This window comes from Saccostrea echinata, unplaced genomic scaffold, assembly GCF_033153115.1.
Source record: "Saccostrea echinata isolate AGI-Se365-2 ecotype Australia unplaced genomic scaffold, CSIRO_AGI_Sech_v1 ptg000037l, whole genome shotgun sequence".
Classification (NCBI taxonomy): Eukaryota; Metazoa; Mollusca; class Bivalvia; order Ostreida; family Ostreidae; genus Saccostrea; species Saccostrea echinata.
Window position 1 is genome coordinate 3,629,067 of NW_026889786.1, and position 18,227 is coordinate 3,647,293.

At 37.7% G+C, this 18,227-nt stretch overlaps 1 protein-coding gene across 4 annotated transcripts; it reads right to left on the minus strand.

Annotated features, from left to right (window-relative positions):
- Positions 1 to 2,231: 2,231 nt before the first annotated feature.
- LOC133200260 (uncharacterized) lies at positions 2,232 to 8,345 on the minus strand. 4 transcript variants are annotated; one of them, XM_061336074.1, is made up of 10 exons: positions 6,612 to 6,826; positions 5,402 to 5,450; positions 4,965 to 5,037; positions 4,763 to 4,865; positions 3,659 to 3,772; positions 3,495 to 3,562; positions 2,982 to 3,217; positions 2,712 to 2,775; positions 2,595 to 2,627; positions 2,232 to 2,495 (listed from the first exon to the last, which is right to left on the minus strand). In XM_061336074.1, exons 3-10 carry the CDS (start codon positions 4,969 to 4,971, stop codon positions 2,422 to 2,424), a joined length of 699 nt encoding a protein of 232 aa, XP_061192058.1. In that variant the 5' UTR covers positions 4,972 to 5,037; positions 5,402 to 5,450; positions 6,612 to 6,826; the 3' UTR covers positions 2,232 to 2,421. The 4 variants fall into 4 exon arrangements, with proteins under 4 accessions (XP_061192058.1, XP_061192061.1, XP_061192059.1 ...); XM_061336077.1 differs by lacking the exons at positions 5,402 to 5,450; positions 6,612 to 6,826 and adding an exon at positions 8,327 to 8,345; XM_061336075.1 differs by lacking the exon at positions 5,402 to 5,450.
- Positions 8,346 to 18,227: the final 9,882 nt, after the last annotated feature.

The following is an 18,227-nucleotide window of genomic DNA, read 5'->3' on the forward strand; positions in this document are numbered from 1 at the left end:
ATAGGTCAAAATTTGTAATTAATCCCCCATCGGGAAGTGGTAGCGTCTCCATATGAGTGAACAATTCCAGAGGGACGTTAACAAACAATCAATCAATCAATCCTCGCCTTCGCCGTTTATAAATTTTTGAATCCGCCAATTTTTGTATTAGAGAGGTTGAGATCTTAACAAATGCATTTACATTTAAGATTTTTAAAACTATCTCCATTGCCATGGAAACGGTTGGACAAACTTTTTCTCACAAAGATCGAGTGAACCAACGTGCACAAGTACAAAACTGCCCTTACGTAATCATTATGTATATATGGATCATTGTGTATGTCTATAGTAAGATGCGTCGGATTGGTATTTATTGCCATTTAGTGATATCACCTGTTTGAAAAAGTGATAGCACACACTCAAATTGAATGGGTGATATCACATATTCAAATAGGTGATATCACTTATTCGAATAGGTGATATCACCTTTTCGAATTGATGATATCACCTATTGGAAATGAATTGGTGATATCACCTATTTGAATCAGTGCAATCACCTATTCGAGTTGAATAGGTAATATCACCTATTCGAATTGGTGATATCACTTCTTTGTTTTGAATTGGAGATATTACCAATTTGAATAGGTGATGTCACCTATTTGCATTTCTTACAACATTAAATAATGGATGCTCCCTTCCTCAAGACAATCTAGCTTCAATGCAAAGTAAAGGATGAAACTTTAAGAGGCTTTCAAAGAGCAATTCTAATTCCTTAGCAGTGATTCAAAATTGAAATTGATTTCGTTACTCTTGAACAAACTTTAAAAAAAAATGATGATAAAGTTTCTTTGGACTTTTTGTACTGAATTTGAGCCATAACCTCTACTATTTCGGCATTGCATTGATCAAATAAACTAAAGATTCACTGTATATAGGATAATTTTTTAGGACAAAGAGGGGAGGGGCACTGTTTGTAAGTAACAATGTATATGTACACAAAAGACCACAAAACAACCTGATTTGTATACATGTAAAACTAGATTTCCATTGATTCTAAGCAAATTCGGGCTGCCTTTTTATACCCTTTGTTCTAGTCCGAGACATTTTAAACAACATTTGTTTTCAATCCCTGTGAAGTTATATAAATTTTCTTTGCTGTCAGTTTTGCTATGTTTATTGATACTTTCTCTCTGTTATAATTATCTAAGTGAAAAGAGACCGTTAACTTTTTACTCCTGTATAGGGTATAAATGTATGCACTATAGTCTTTGGAGCAGTTATTTAATTTGAATAGGTGATATCACATTTTCAGATACTAGTGGGGGATATCACCAATTCAGAATCTGAATAGATTATATCATAATTCGAATAGGTGATATCACTATATGGCGGTAAATACCAAAACGGCCCCTCATACTATTGTTTGCAATAGCATACAATCTAGTCTTAATCTTTTTTTATCATTTGTTATTTCGATATTTTACTGATTATAGACGTTTATGATTAACAAATGGGATGACTTCAGTAGTCTCTGAAACATTAAGTAATTCTTCCTATATAAATTATGAGACACTTTCTATGTCCTAAAATTACATGTAAACTTTGTACACTGTTTAAATCATTGGCTTGAAAAACAGGCACTCGGGCGCAACTTGATTTACCGGTAGATATAGACATCGTAAACAATTCTCTCTCTTTCTTTCTCTGGATAATATAAGCGAAAATAAAAAGAAATCTTTTTTAAAACAATGATACATAAGTCAAATCATTATGGAAGCATCTCCATGCAGTGTACTTTAATGTCGATTAAAGTCGTCAATTTATCATAAAAGACATTTGAAAAATTTAATGAGAACAAAAGATCATCGCTGTATCTCAATTTACCTCAGGTGAGCATTATAATCCACGGGCTTCTTGATGTAATTCTTAACCGTTTTATCCAGAAAGAAAAATATATCCCTAATAAAATCATTTTTCTTTACGTAGGGTATGCAGATTTTAAGGGCGATGCCAGTTTTTCTACAGGCAAAAGGGTCATTTTTCGACGTCGAAAAATGACCCCCCGTCATTATTTGACGGGGGTTATTATTCTTCTTTACACTGACTAAGGTATCCATTGCAGTACATTTCATAAAACCATAAAGATGAAGATTTCTTTCATAGTTAAATGGCCAGTTGGTCAATACGGCGACGAATATTCAGCACTGATACAATTATTTGGAAAACAGACCAAGTAACTAATTTTTAAAATATTTTCTCTGACGAATATATTGTCAAATACATGTTGTTACAAAAATACTAAAATTAAAGTATATATTAAAATAAATAATAATAAAATCTGACAAAACAATGTTCATTGACTTCGGTATTTTCCTCAATGCTTATAGAAGAACCAAATTTGAAAGAACTAGTCATATGACCAAGTGTAGAACATCACGTGGCCTAGTGTAATTCTCTTCTCCTTCGAAACCTCCAGCACCGAAGTCTTGAAAGAGCACCATGTATGTCTTCTTCGTCTAAAAGAGATAGTGCAACGGAAAGAATGAGTAACAAAGGGACACAAACAAAACGATGTATATGTACATTTATGTGTGATTTGAAATAATTATACTTACCTACTGCATTTTGGTCATTCATCGCAAAGAGAGCTGCAAAAGGGAGTGAATTAAAGGTTATGGTTGATGTTGTACAATTAGGAGAGACAGACTACCAGAAAGATAGCTAAAACTTACCCATCAAAGCAATAACAGACATGTCTGGCTCTTCACGAAACCAACTCTTTACAAATTCCGCAGTCTATAAATGGAAACAAAATATTACTATCGGGCTTAAATTATTAATGTTCCGACTACAATCATCGCTAAAAATATAGGCCTTTATTTAAGATTGTATTTTCCATACATTTCTTAAATTAATACACCAGGATCCATCATATACCAAGTTGCATAATAACCCATCTTTCTATCTTATCGCAGTTCTAAATGTATTTATATGCTGCCTACGCTGATTTGCAGTTGCGAAACAATCCATCTAGAGAAGACCTTAGTCAGAAATCCACAGAGTCTGGCCGACTTCCCCCGGAACTTTATCTTCACCTTCCTCACTGTACACTCGACGTTGCCATGGTGAACGAATCTGTTGATAGTGTCATGGTCCGCTGTATGATGATCCCGGGGTTCTCCGTGAGATGAGTTGACTGGGGAAGCCCTAGAATGGCGGGTGTTATGTTGACGATGTCCTGAAAAGACAATTAACGAGATGCCTGAAAGAAATGATGTCGAATATTACTGTGGTGAAGGATTAAAGTTGGAGACGAACAGATTTTAGTGTTTTCGAACAAGACAGTCCCAACATTGAATGTTGTTCCAATATCAATGTCATCAAATCTTCCTAGCACTTCTGTATTTCGAACAAGATATTTGATCATGTCTGACGCATTCCTATTTTATGCCACATGTACATGTATAAATTTGCTACTGCCAACCTTCTCAGGTTTCTAACTACGATATACTCACGTGGCGGGAGACTGATGACCAATGAAAGACCTGAAACAATGACGTCAAAATCTCCGTCACCAGATAGTCTGCAAAAGGAATACGAAGCAAAGTCTATAATAAGGGAAGCCCTTTAAAGGTACATCTAAGAAGGTTAGTTGTATAAGAAGCAACGCAACACTCACATTCTGCCGTACGTAAAGCGGTACCTTCCCGTCATGCTTAGTCCCCCACCTCTTGTAGTGATGTTGTCTTGTATCAACGCCGCTGATGGTAAATGTAGATTTGTTGTTCGCATCCTAGTAGAAGAGGGAACTATAACCGTCTGGTACACGTACACATACGTACAGTATATGTTTATCAATGTACTCTATGCACTGCACACTGAAGAGTTCCATTATCAGGTACTTTTATGCATTTAACCGAGTAACCCAGGTGACCTAAACATGATGATAATTATGAAAACGGGATCTTGTTTTTCTACTGATGACAAAAACGGACGTCTTAAGTTCCCTTGCTTATTTATACCCCTGCATGGAAATCACTACATGTATATGATCTTAATGTTAAAACTGACCTTTGAGATACACCTTGAGTCAAGGACAGGTACTTGACGCCATATTTTTTTCTTTTTAAAAACCCCATACTTAAGTAATTTACTGGATATGTTGATGTGATTAGAAATTATGATGTTAATTGCCTGTGGAGACAAAATAAATTCCCATTTTAAGGTTCTCAACAAAAACATAGTTATGTTTGAAACATTTCAATCATAGGTTCCAGTCATGACCCAAGTACTTGCTACTCGTCTTCTCATTGCCCAAATGACCTTGAACTTTGAGGCATGAATTTGCATCATGACCATGATATACATGTACATGTAGACCAACAGCAACAGCATATGCAAGTTTGAATATATTCTTTATAAAGGTTCGAGAGTTCTAGTCCGGGTACAAATCTGATGCAGTGTCTAAAAAGAAGCACGACAGACCAAGCCAAATCCAATATGTCCATATAAATATCAATATGCATCTACACGTAGATTATGCAGACTTGAGCAACGAAATTTGTTTCACTTAGTATGTTTATATTACGTTTATGTACCGGTAAAACTTTAAAGCATTGGAAATACTGTCATGTTGTAAAATTTGAATTTACCGGGAGCAGTAAATCACTACAAAATTTACAACATGATAACTTGTCGTGGTATTTTTTTTTTACTTACTGCCACCTGGCAAATTCAAAATTTACAACAAATCTATACAATATAGATTCAATTTGTAAGTCACCTTGTAAGTTCGAAGTGCACACCCGATGCTTCTCCGATCTGATCAGGAATGTCCCTCTGCAGCAGACGTTCAACCACCGTCCTCACGTGCACATTCAGTGCGTCTGCACGGAAGATAGGTAACAAAATGCATAAGAATAATTTATATATAAATATATATGAACATTTAAAAAGTCATTTTTTTAACACCAAACGTGACTCACCAGTCATCCTATCGGGTAATCTTCTTAATCAGCTAGTCGGAGACATTTCCCGAGACCGATGTTGCAGAAAAACCTAAGAGACACAAACGTATAATTAGATTTCCAATCAATCAATTAATTAAATCAATCAGATGAACTTGTTTCAAGACTGCCATTGTTTTATCTATTGATCTGACTATCTCCGCAGCCCTTTCTATCCCCCTACTTTAGGAGAGGGGTCTATCGATTGAGGTTTCACATTAGAGAGGCAGTGCGTGTGTCAAGAGTACTATAGTTTAATAACCTCCACTTAGCGGGACTCCGGACAAAAAAAGAATCTGCATATCAAAGAGCGTGACAATAATGAAGCAATTTATACTCAGCGTAAAAAAAAAACGGAGAGATATAAGATAATCCTGAATACATTCTCGACAAAACTCCTGCTGGTGATTACAAACCCTTTTTTCCGATATTCGTTAATCTCGTCTTCACATTCCCTTTGTTAATCTGTAAATAAAGGATAAACCAACTGCCAGTACCATTCTTATATAGTGGGATAACTTTGCCTTGGATTTTACATCGTCAATTTATCACAATTTGGATTTTGGAAATGAGGATTGCAGAATGGTTATTAAATATAAAAGGAAGGAATTATAAGTTCACAAATCCTTCCGTAATTTGAAGACGATAATCAAATGCAGAGTGTAGTTTTTTACAACTTTACATGTACAAGGTTACGCACAAATAACGGCCTTATTTTCCCGGGCGACAAGCAGTGCCAGACACTAGCTGCTGTTATAAATATTTCATGACTGAATCTTGATCAGATTACAAGCAGAGCTATCATTTATCCACAGCAGTACATTCCAACGAGAAAGTTATAACTTAATACTGATATGAATTTCATCTCAATCTCCCTTCTATTTAAACTGTGCCCCTTTTCCCGCGCCATGTTCCACGTGTTCGAACAGCTAAACTCATACCAACCTGAACTTGTTTATAGCCTAGAGATTTATAAGTAATATTTAACTCTAAATGTTTTGTACAGAGCTGGACAAATCGATGAAATGTTTTCATCGAGGAAATATATAGCAGTCCCACTAGGTTTCATCGACCTGTAAAAGCGAACGCAATAAAATATTTGCTTTAAAGTTTCTCCGACTCGATTAATAAGTATCTCTCTGAAGTATGGCTGGGAGATGTGCGAGAAGGAAATAGATGAAATAAAATGCTACGTTCCCATTGATGCTTCTTCTCCAAAAAGACAGGGAGAGAAGAAATTAATCGATTGTTGCAATTTAATTTTACTTTGATTCCGTAGTCAATCGGTTCCAAAGGAGACATTTTAAAAGTAGAACTTTCTGAGACGTAGATGCAAAATGGTTGCTGATATGACAAATGAACGTATTTTATTTGATTGGGGTTAATAAAAACATATGATGCCATGTTCTTAGCAGGGGTTCAATATTCATACAAACGTCTTGTTCATAGAGGTCTATGTGATATACAACTACCAAAACAAAGTTTAAAGATTGTAAAGTTCAAAACGAAACTAAAATATTATTCAGCGTACACAGTGGTACTTATTTGCAAGTATATCAATTTCTAATCGGAAATAAGTTAATATTCCATTTGTAAAAATTCAGAAAGAATAATTAACTTTCATACCTGTTAATTTTAGGAGTATAGTAATTTCCTCGTGATACTATAATGTAGGACACGTGTTTACACTGACATGGCGCGTCAACGTACACATGTATAATAATACATTATTTAATCATGAGTAGAAAATCAATGATCCCGCTCTGTTTTGTATACAACACTCCAGAACCCCGTCCCAACAGAGTGAAGACCAACATGTAGGCAGACCTCCATACGATTAAAAGCATGGTTAGGTCACACTCATTAAGAGATGGGTCACTCTCATTAATAATCGATGTTTCAGACCAACGCCCCATTTCACAAAATCGTGCAGCAGTATATCAGGGGGCTATTCAGTACATCTGACGAACCTGGACCCTAATATGAATTCTGTACTGTATGCAAGACACATATTGGGACGCACTTCGTTACTGAATTTATAGAATATACACGTATTTAATAAAAGAATTCACACCCTCTGCTGCTAAATAACGACTCTAGAGTACAATGACCATGATATCACGGAGTAGGATAAGTTAACAAGAGGCCCATGGGCCACAACGCTTACCGGAGTAATTTTCCCCCTTGTAATATGTATTGTGGCCACTCCCTACCCCGGGGGGTCATAATTTGAACAATTTAGAATTTACACTACCTCAGAAGGCTTCAATATGAATTTTAGCTCTATTGACCCAGTGGTTCTTCAATTTTGAGAAGAAGATTTTTAAAGATTTTCCCTCTATATTTCGATGTAAAACTGATTCCCTATTGTGGCCCCACCCTACTCCTGGAGGGCATAATTTGAACAATTTAAAATCTACACTTTATCAAGAGGCTTCAACATACGTTTCAGCTTTTCTGGTCCCGTGGTTCTTGAGAAGATTTTCCCAGATTTTCCCTCTATATTTCATCTGTAAAACTTTGATACCCTATCGTGGCCCCACCCTGGCCCCGGGGACCATGATTTAAATAATTTATAAAGTATACTAACTCAGGAAGCTTCCATATATGTTTCAGCTTTTCTGGCCCAGTGGTTCTTGAGAAGAAGATTTTTAAAGATTTTTCCTATATATTTTAATGTAAAACTTTGATTCCCTATTGTAGTCCTACCCTACCCTGGGGGGGGGGGGGGTTGATCAGAATAATCTAAAATTTTCACTACCTCAAGAGGCTTCCATATAAGTTTCAGCTTTTCTGGTCCAGTAGTTCTGGAGAAAAAGATTTTTTCCTATCCCCAGGGGCCATAATTTGAACAATATATCTAATCTACACTACTTGTGGAAGCTTTCACACAAGTTTCAGCTTTTCTGGCCCAATGGTTCCTGAGAAGCTTTTTTTTAATGACCCACCCTATATTTGTCTTTTTCTTCATTATCTCCCATGGAAAGGGGCTTGGCCATTCATTTTTTAAACAATTTAACCCCCTTCACCCAAGGATGCTTTGTACCAACTTTGGTTAAAATTGGCCCAGTAATTCTTGAGAAGAAGTTAAAAATGTGAAAAGTTTAAAGACAGACGGACAGACGGACGGCGGACAATGGATGATCAGAAAAGTTCACATGAGCTTTCAGCTCAGGTGAGCTAAAAAGCACAGCTTTCATTCTAGAACAAATTCCAAGGCAAAATCTGCTCAAGATGCTCTGTACATGACCGTAAAAATCTGTATTCAATTTAAGTAAAGGAGAAAGGCCGAAAACTGTCCATCCTGTGAGAGAAAGAATAATTACAGTATGTATACATACCTTACACAAGGACACGATCTTTTGATCTTAAAAAAGATATGCCTGTTAGAAATAGTTTTATGCACAACACTTCGGATAATTTATATGCACGTCTATGGGCAATATCTATACATGTAGTTACCCGGAAACAAAATAGGTATGCATGCATGTATTAAATTAATGAATAGAGAAATGCATACTTAGACAAACACTTGTGACTGATTCGAGTACTGTCCTGGTGACAAGGAAATTGTTTTCTATTTAGAATTTTAGAGTCTTATTTCAATATTTTCTCAGTTAATTTGTTTTCTATTTAGAATTTTATATGCTCTTTTAATATTTTCTCTGTTAATTTAAAGGTCAAAGGTCAACGATTTCAAAGAAAAAACTCACAAAAATGACGTCATACAACATATATGAACCTACTCAGATCGGTGTCAAAATTTAACGTGGGATATAAATGAATTTTCCGCTATCAAATGATTCTGACGTAGAGGAATTGACAATTTGCATAATTAGTGACCCCTCCTGATGTGTTGTGACGTCCAGGATGTGAGAAGAAAAATCTCTTTCATTTGAGGCATAATGCGAAGTATAAAAATACTTTTATAGATTTGAGGCAGAAGCATGAAAATACTTTTGTAGATGTAACCATTCCTGAACAGTGATGAATTAAAATATTTCGTGTAATTTTGTGGGGTCAAATATTCGGGTATCATGGGGCGATAATATGTCTCGCAACTTAACCTCGAGTTAATACCAGGCTCTAAATAAGTTCTGCCACCAAGTCACATGCCACACTTCTTCGTGATGACCCTAAAAATGCTTTAGTTGATAAGTGGCAGTGGCAAAAAGCGAGTATACGACGCCATAAAATATCTGGAACCCGTGGCTAAGGTAAGGAATATCCGGGTCCAGGGGGTTGAGCTTAGGGCTAGCAACCCTAACTCGTAAAAAAGTCATTCTTACGGAAACAGTCCCGAGGAATATCTCTGTAGCTGTGAATGGGAGCTTCTCTAGTGCTCAAAACTGTAGGAATATCTCTATAGCTGTGAATGGGAGCTTCTCTAGGACCATCACAGGAACCAGTGTATCTGTAGGAAGTGATCGAAAACCATTGGGAAACTACCAATCTGAACAGGGAGGCCATCAAAAGGAAAGACAAGATCAAAGTAGGATTTTGGAATGTACGCACTATGTTTGCAACCGGCAAATTAGCACAAATAACAGCAGAAATTGGAGGATACAATCTGCATGTGCTAGGAGTCATTGAAAGCAGGTGGATTGATCCAGGGAGAATACGAACAACAACAGGTGAAACACTACAGTAACTGTATTCTGTTCGAGAAGATGGACAATATCACGAAAGTGTAGCAGTTATATCCAAGAAAGGAGTTGAGAAGTCTTTGATCGAAAGGAAGCCAATATCAGCAATAGACCATTAACAGTACAACTTAGAGGAAAGCAAGTCAATATGGCATCATTTCACTACTATGCTCCCAATAACGATGCAGATGAGGAGGTCAAGAATGGTTTTATGAACAATTAAAGCAAGAATTAGACAACACACAAGGCCATTATATTGAGATCACCATGTGTGATATCACTGCCAAGGTCGGAACAAATAATGAACTATTCAACAGAGCAATGGGAGAACATGGTTGTGGAACCATGCATGAGAATGGAGAGAGACTTAAATGCAGAACTTTGTACCACCAACAACTAGGTACTTGGAAGAACACTGTTTCCTCATTGAAACATTCATAAGATAACATGGCACTCTCCAAACATGAGATACAAAAATCATGATAAATGAAAAGTGGAGGCGATCGTTACTTGATGTGAGGGTGAAGAGAGGTGCCGATGTCGAAAGTGATCACCACCTGGTAACAGCACCTATCAAACTAAAACTGTGGGAAAGAGTGGGAAAGAATCTGACACGAAAGAAATTTGATGTGGACAAATTTAAAGACAGCAATATTAACATTACGCTCAGGAATAAGTTTGACATATCATGAAATTTGGAACTAAAGGCAAAGGGACATGGCCACAACATAATAGTAATCACCATCAGAAGATTGTGGAATTGGCTTGACCATGTACTTAGAAGGGACTCAGACAGCATTAATTTATAAAAACTGCTTTCTTCAGAACACCAAAGGGAAAGCGGAAGAGAGGAAGGCCCAAAGTCACTTGGCGGCGGACCATGGAAGCCGAAATAAAAGAATAAAAGAGAAATTGGGACACACTTCAGAAGCTAGTCAGTGGTAGTCATGGATGGAGAACCCTCCATACTGCCCTATACGCCAAAGCCGTCACGGGCAGGGAGTAAGTGTAATTGGTATAAAATCCAGTTTATTGGCTTTTCATTTTGATGTGGTTGGAAATGTCCTCTCATACCTACTAGTTTTAAGAGAATTGTCAATTTCAATAAAAGAAGAATATCAGGTGATCAAAATTAATATCTGCCAATTTTGTGTTTATTATATATTTGCATTATACATTTCACCTCAAGCCATTTGATTGAACGGTGACCTATTGTTATCTGCAGACTTTAACAGCAAAACTATTCATGGTTATGATGAGCAAGGATGTCTTTTCAAAAATTTTAAAATTTGAAACCTAGGGATGGGTAGTGCCAAAATATTCGATTTTCCCCCAAAATATCATGCCGTTTTCAACATTTTTTTTTTACACTTCCTGTAATTGTAATTTGAAAGATTGAACAAATAAATGAATAATTTCTGGAATATATAACTATGTACCTAAATACCGGTATTTTAGTCTCCGTATCACGATACGTATCACGCAATTAAAAATCACGATATACCGGTATACCGATAAAATCGCACATCATATTGAAACCCCCTGGTCAGGGGTTTTGGAGTAAAAGGTGGGGCTCTTTTGAATAAAGTGCATCATTTCTTTGAGAACCCTCTTCTCTGCAATTTGTTATTATACTAAGTGCATGGTTATGATGAGCAAGGGTACCTCTTCCAAAAATGGGAATTTCTTGGCTCCTGGGTCAGGGGCTGTGGTATTGGGGACGGGCTATGTTGAATCTAATGTGAAAATGGGTTTCTTTGAAAATCTTCTCTGCTCCTGAGCATCTAGGAGGCAAACAGAGTATATAAAATTGTAATAAGCAAGGGTGTTTTTACCAGATTTTGAAATGCTATACCACTTGGTCAATTTGTTAATTTTCATTCTACTGAAAGAAGTTATTCCCCTTTGCTATTCACCTATGATAGTTAGTTAATCCCCTTTGCTATTCACTATAATAGTTAGTTAATCACTTTAAATAAAAATGTAACTTAAAAGGCCAATTGAATAACAGAGTTATAATATTTAATACCAAAAGTACTTTCATAGTTTTTAATGGTCGGGTAGTCTTTTAAATAAAAGATAAATAAAATGGGACAAAAATACTGTATCTTTGTGCATTAGATAATCTTCAAAGACTAAGAGAGGCCAATGTAAGAGGGAATGAAATGGGTTTAGTAATAGTGCTCAATAACTTTTGTTTCGTCCGCAGGTGGGTAGTGACAAATTGGAGCAAATAAGGCAAATATATTAATCAACTTTAAGATTTGTTAATGAGGACTATATCAATATTTTGCTGATCCCTGATATTCCAATTTCCCTTGCTTTTGGATAACATAGCTTTACTTATCAGCTTATTTTATAGAGAAAAAGGATGGGACCAAAAGGTTTTTGTCGACTACAGGTCCTTGAACAGTAAAACCGTAAAGGATGCATACCCTTTACCCAGAATCGATGATTCATTAGACCTTTTGCAAGGGGCAACGTTGTTTTGTACCTCGGATCTGCATTCCGGCTACTGGCAAGTCGAGATGGAGGAAAGTGACAAGCCAAAGACTGCCTTTGTAACAAGGAACGGCTTGTACCAGTTCACAGTAATGCCTTTCGGACTCTGTAATAGTCCAGCGACATTTGAAAGGCTTATGGAGACGGTGTTAGCTGGCTTAAACTACAAGATTTGCTTAGTGTATATTGATGACATTACTGTATTTGGTCGCACTTTTGAGGAGACTCTGTGGAATTTAGAACAAGTGTATCAAAAACTTGAAGAGGCAGACCTTAAATTAAAAGCGAAGAAATGCTCTTTATTTAAGAAAGAGGTGTTGTTTCTGGGGTATAAGGTATCTGGAGAAGGTGTTCAGACGGATCCTCAGAAGATCTCAGTCATTGACAAATGGCCTCTACCCTTGAATATCATCGAGATAAGGTCCTTTGTAGGGTTATTGCCGTAGATTTATCAGTGGTTTTTCTTCTATAGCCAAGCCCTTGTTCAAACTTACGGAAAAGGGGAAAGAATTTATATGGACTGCTGAGTGCCAAACAGCATTCGAGAAACTTAAATTTCATTTGGTCAATGCACCAATACTCGCTCACCCTGACTTCGCTTTGCCATTCATCTTAGATACGGACGCCAGTCAGACTGGGCTTGGTGCAGTCTTGTCACAAGAAATAGAAGGACAAATAAAAGTAATAGCATACGCTAGTAGAACATTATACAAGTCAGAAAAACGTTACTGCGTGACTCGAAAAGAACTCTTGGCAGTGGTTTTTGCTTGCAAACATTAACGGCATTACCTCTATGGGCACAAAGTTATTATCAGAACAGACCATAGTGCTCTAAAGTGGCTGTTCAATTTTAAAGACCCACAGGGCCAGGTAGCAAGATGGATAGAGTTTCTTGGTACCTATGGCCTAGATATAAGGCACAGACCTGGTGCGAAGCATGGTAATGCTGATAGTCTAAGTAGACATCCATGTCACCAATGTGGGTATTCTGAAGTCACGGAGGAAAACCCGTCAACTGCCACTGTTGAACCTCAAATTTTAGAAACAGACTACAAAGTAGATGTTGTATCAACAGTGCCAGTTCTTCTACAAAGTCTTCAAGATGAGGATGTGGATCTATCAAAGATAAAAAGCTGGGTAGAGAATAAAAAGCGTCCAGAGTCTTCCCAAATCAAGCATGAAAGTAGTAGTCATATCAGTATGTTCCCAGTGGAATCATTTAGAAATTGAAGATGGTCTTTTGTGCAGAAAATGGAAAGGTGATAAATAGACATATCACCAGGTTATTGTCCCATTGTCTAAAAGGAAACATATTTTACAGCAGTCTGGACATCTTGGAATAGACAAGACTCTGGAACGAGTAAGAGAACACTTCTATTTGGACTGGGCTTCAGCACGATGTGAGAAGCTATGTATTAGGTTGCCCAGAGGAAAAACCGTTCTGCAGGAAAATCATTTATGTAACTTGATCAAATGGGGTGTCCCATGGAACGCGTGGCTACGGACTTAATGGGACCATTACCAGAAACCAATGATGGCCATTAGTATATGCTTGTAGTTTCAGACTACTTTACTAAATGGACGGAGGCGTACCCGCTCAAAAATATGGAGGCTCTAACTGTTGCAGAAATGATTGTCGAACAATTCATTACCAGGTTTGGTGTGCCAGAAGTTATACATAGTGATCAAGGTAGACAGTATGAAAGCCGACTATTTGAAGAACTTTGTAACATTCTTGGTATTCACAAGACTAGAACTACGGCCTTCCACCCGAAATCGGATGGAATGGTCGAACGTTTTAACAAGACCTTGGCCACTATGTTAACTGCATATGTTGCGGACCATCAGCATGATTGGGACAAACATTTACCATATGTGTTGATAGCCTACCGGTCTGCGGTACATGAAAGCACAGGTTACACCCATAACATGCTTATGCTAGGGAGGGAAGTTTCAACCCCTTTAGATATTATGTATGAACTGCCTATAGATCGTGCAAGGACCACGGTACACGAATAGGCATGGAATTTACGAGATACCATGGAAGAGGCTCATCGAAATACACGACTGTTTACCAATCAGTCGATGTTGCGACAGAAGAAATACCACAATAGGAATGCAACTGAGAAACAGTTTGAAATTGGTGATAAGGTTTTTGTATTTATTCCCCAGAGAAGTATAGGGAAGTCTCCAAAACTAATGAACTTTTGGTATGGTCCTTACGTTATTGTTGAAAAACATAAAAATCTAACCTATAAGGTGCAGAAAGTGGGTGAGAAGAGAACCATGGTCATCCACATTGACAGGTTAAGACACTATGGATGTTAGAGACTTAGTTTTGAAACAGATGAACCAGGTGATGATGAACCTGGTCAATCAGAAGACACAGTAAGAGAACATTTGGAAATTGTAGACCATGATGCAAACGAAAATAGTTTAAGTACAAACGAATTAAGTATTGAATCGGGTGATGGGTTGGGTATATCAACCAACACAAATCTTAATGAGATGGAACTTGAATACACGAGTAGAAGGCAGTGTAGCAGGCCTAAATGGCACTCCGATTATCAGTTTGATTATACTGTATAGTAAATGTACTTTGCTAAATAAGCAATATTCTTTGTTTTTATTACAGATCATGCCTTTGACTGAAGTTACCGCTAGGAAACAGGGCCTTTTATGTTCCATTTGCCTTTGTCGCCTCCCTTCATAAAAGGAGTGGAAAAAGCATCTCCTATCGTGTGCCACTGATGACATGAATAAATGAAGGTTCGAGTGTAACCAGTGCGACAAGGCATTTGCTAAGCATTCCCTTCCAATGAGACACCAGAAAAGATTACACTCAGCTACTACTAGTTTGCCAGATGATGAAAGAAACATTTCACAGAATTCCAAATCCGTAGCTGAAGATGACAACGATTGTGATTCTGAGTGGCAAGAGGATCCAGGTGATTTAATTTATAAGACAAAGCTTGAAGTTGGTAGGACCATCAGAAAGAAAATTTCGCCAAGTCTCCCTGGAGTCAAGAGGAAAGCAGACGAGTGTGACGACAAAGTGTCTGACCAACCTGTGGACAAAAGTTTGATTTTTGTAGATGATGATAAGGATCATGAGGCGCCCATGATTTTGCATCACTGCCCCTGTTGTAGAGAACATGTCACTAAGTTGGATGTTAGCACAGACGGACACAAGTCGCCACCAGAGGACAGTCAGAGTTGTAAGAAAACATCAGAGGGATGGTGAATGTGTGGAGAGAGTCGAGGAAGGCATTTGGAATGACTAATTATAGTGAAGTACTTTGGCAAAGAAACAATGTATTTAAGACTATTGTTGTAAATACTTAATTACTAGTATGCTACTAGTATTTTAACCAGGTATAAAAAAGGAATTCTTAACCTCCTTTATGTTTACCTTGTTTTCATTGCTAAATAAAAAAAAATACGTAACCAATAAACATGCGGGACGCAAGTATACAGAGGCGTGGATAGTGTAGTGAGTAATACAATGGTTCTATACCTTCCAAACACTGAGGTGTGACTAGGACTAATGGTATAGTCTAGGAGCCTGTTCAGCCCTGTTTGGATGGTATAGCCCTTTTCTATATAAAAGGCTGCAGAGGCAGTATTTGTCATTCTGAAGTCAGAAGTCTGTACTGATCGGAAGCTTCCGAAGAAGAAAAGAAGGTAATTATTGAAGTGACCATAGTGAGAGAAGTTTGAAAGGCTAGGGTGGAAGTAGTAGCACTAGTGAAAAGTAAACCAGGGGGTTGGGAGATACGAGGTGCAGTAAATGAATAAGGGTGAGACACCGAGTACTCTTAGAACTTGGTTGTGGAACACAGTGCGAGGTGCCCAGCCAGCTCTACATTTAACCCAGTAAGAAAGAACCTCAGTGTGTGTCACCGCTGTAAAAAAAAATAGAACACGGGACAAGTAACCCAGTAAATCAACAATAATCATGTAAATAATATTAATTCCAAGTGTTAATCAAGACTCAAGTAGAGCCAGGGGAAAATTTTATTTATACTTGTCCAAATTAAGACCCTTTTCCCTTTGAAAACGAACCCTTAGGTTACACGTTACAATATATATGGCAGACCACGCGTGATACCAGCAGTACACAGTGGTTTGCGTAATTTTCATCAACATTTGACAACGACGTCGTCTACAGCATTAGCTATCACTATTCTGCACAGAATATCAAATCAAACCATTTGCAATTGACTACGGATGGTAGGACTTGTTCATGTCATTGTTTTGACCCCCAAACACCGGAAATGTCGACGTCAAAGGTCTCGGACAAACAGGGTATTGTCGCAACAAAAGCGCTCATCAGTCTAGTTTAGCACCTAATCCAAAAGGTTTCTTGGAAAGCCTGGTTTAAGAGTCAGAGTGCATAAGCTTCGTAATGAACATTTTACAGAAAACTGCCTCCAGGAGGTTGATGGATTTGTTGGTGGTAGTGTAGTGACGTGGAAAACGTTATTTTATATAAAAAGGACTGATTTGGTTCATATTCAAAGGAGTTCGAAGGCAAAACCACACTCTAACGATGTCCAACCCTAACATGTCTTTTCAAAAAAGCAGTATCCTGGAGTCGTATTTCAATCTGACAGCAACAGCCACAAAAACAAACAGCTCGTTTGCCAAACTTATTCTTGCAAAGCCACAGCATCCTGCCCTGACTTGACCATCTAAATGACCAGATTTAAACCCACTGAGCATGCATTGGAGAAAATGGATAGGCATATCCGCCAAAGACAACCGCATCTACTGACTCTTCAACAGTTGACCAAAGATCTACATTTAGAGTGGGATAGCATTCCCATACAGTTTTTAATTGCATCCATTTGGGTACGTTTTAGGCTATATTCGGCGAATTGGGGGGGGGGGGGGGGGGCAGATATTGATCTTAAATTACCTTGAACTGTCTATGACTGTTAAATTTTTGAGTACTTATGACATTTCTTTATCATCAGTACATCATTCTACTAAGTAAACTTTATGTTCAACGTGTCAATAAAATTGTACTACGAGTTTGCAGATGACCATTGACAAGGTATGTGTTTTTAGCTCACCTGAGCTGAAAGCTCAAGTGAGCTTTTCTGATCACATTTTGTCCGGCGTCCGTCTGTCTGTCTGTCTGTCCGTCTGTCTGTAAACTTTTCACATTTTCGACTTCTTCTCAAGAACCACTGGGCCAATTTCAACCAAACTTGCCACAAAGTATCCTTGGGTAAAGGGGATTCAAGTTTGTTCAAATGAAGGGCCACGCCCTCTTTCAAGGGGAGATAATTAGGAATTACTGAAAAAATAATGGCATCATTTAAAAATCTTCTTCTCAAGAACCATAGGGCCAGGAAAGATGAAACTCATGTGGAAGCATCCTTAGGTAGTGTACATTCAAGTTTGTTCAAATCATGACCCCCGGGGGTAGGGCGGGGCTGCAATGGAGGATCAAAGTTTTACATAGAAATATATAGGAAAAATCTTTAAAAATCTTCTTCTCAAGAACAGCAAAGCCATGATGAGTCATATTTATATGGAAGCATCCTGAGGTAGTGTAGATTCAAGTTTGTTCAAATCATGACCCCCGGGGGTAGGATGGGGCCACAATGGAGGATCAAAGTTTTACATAGAAATATATAGGAAAAATCTTTAAAAATCTTCTTCTCAAGAACAGCAAAGCCATGATGAGTCATATTTATATGGAAGCATCCTGAGGTAGTGTAGATTCAAGTTTGTTCAAATCATGACCCCCGGGGGTAGGGCGGGGCCGCAATGGAGGATCAAAGTTTTACATAGAAATATATAGGAAAAATCTTTAAAAATCTTCTTCTCAAGAACAGCAAAGCCATGATGAGTCACATTTAAATGGAAGCATCCTGAGGTAGTGTAGATTCAAGTTTGTTCAAACCATGGCCCCCGGGGGTAGGGCGGGGCTGCAATGGAGGATCAAAGTTTTACATAGAAATATATAGGAAAAATCTTTAAAAATCTTCTTCTCAAGAACAGCAAAGGCCATGATGAGTCACATTTAAATGGAAGCATCCTGAGGTAGTGTAGATTCAAGTTTGTTCAAACCATGACCCCT

Bases quoted from the DNA above. Each gene is read 5' to 3' on its own strand.
- LOC133200260 (XM_061336077.1), bottom strand. The intron at 3,218-3,494 runs GTGAGTATATCG...TTGTCTTTTCAG, and splicing joins GGTCATCAGTCTCCCGCCAC to GACATCGTCAACATAACACC. The intron at 2,628-2,711 runs GTAAGTTTTAGC...TCCCTTTTGCAG, and splicing joins GTCTGTTATTGCTTTGATGG to CTCTCTTTGCGATGAATGAC.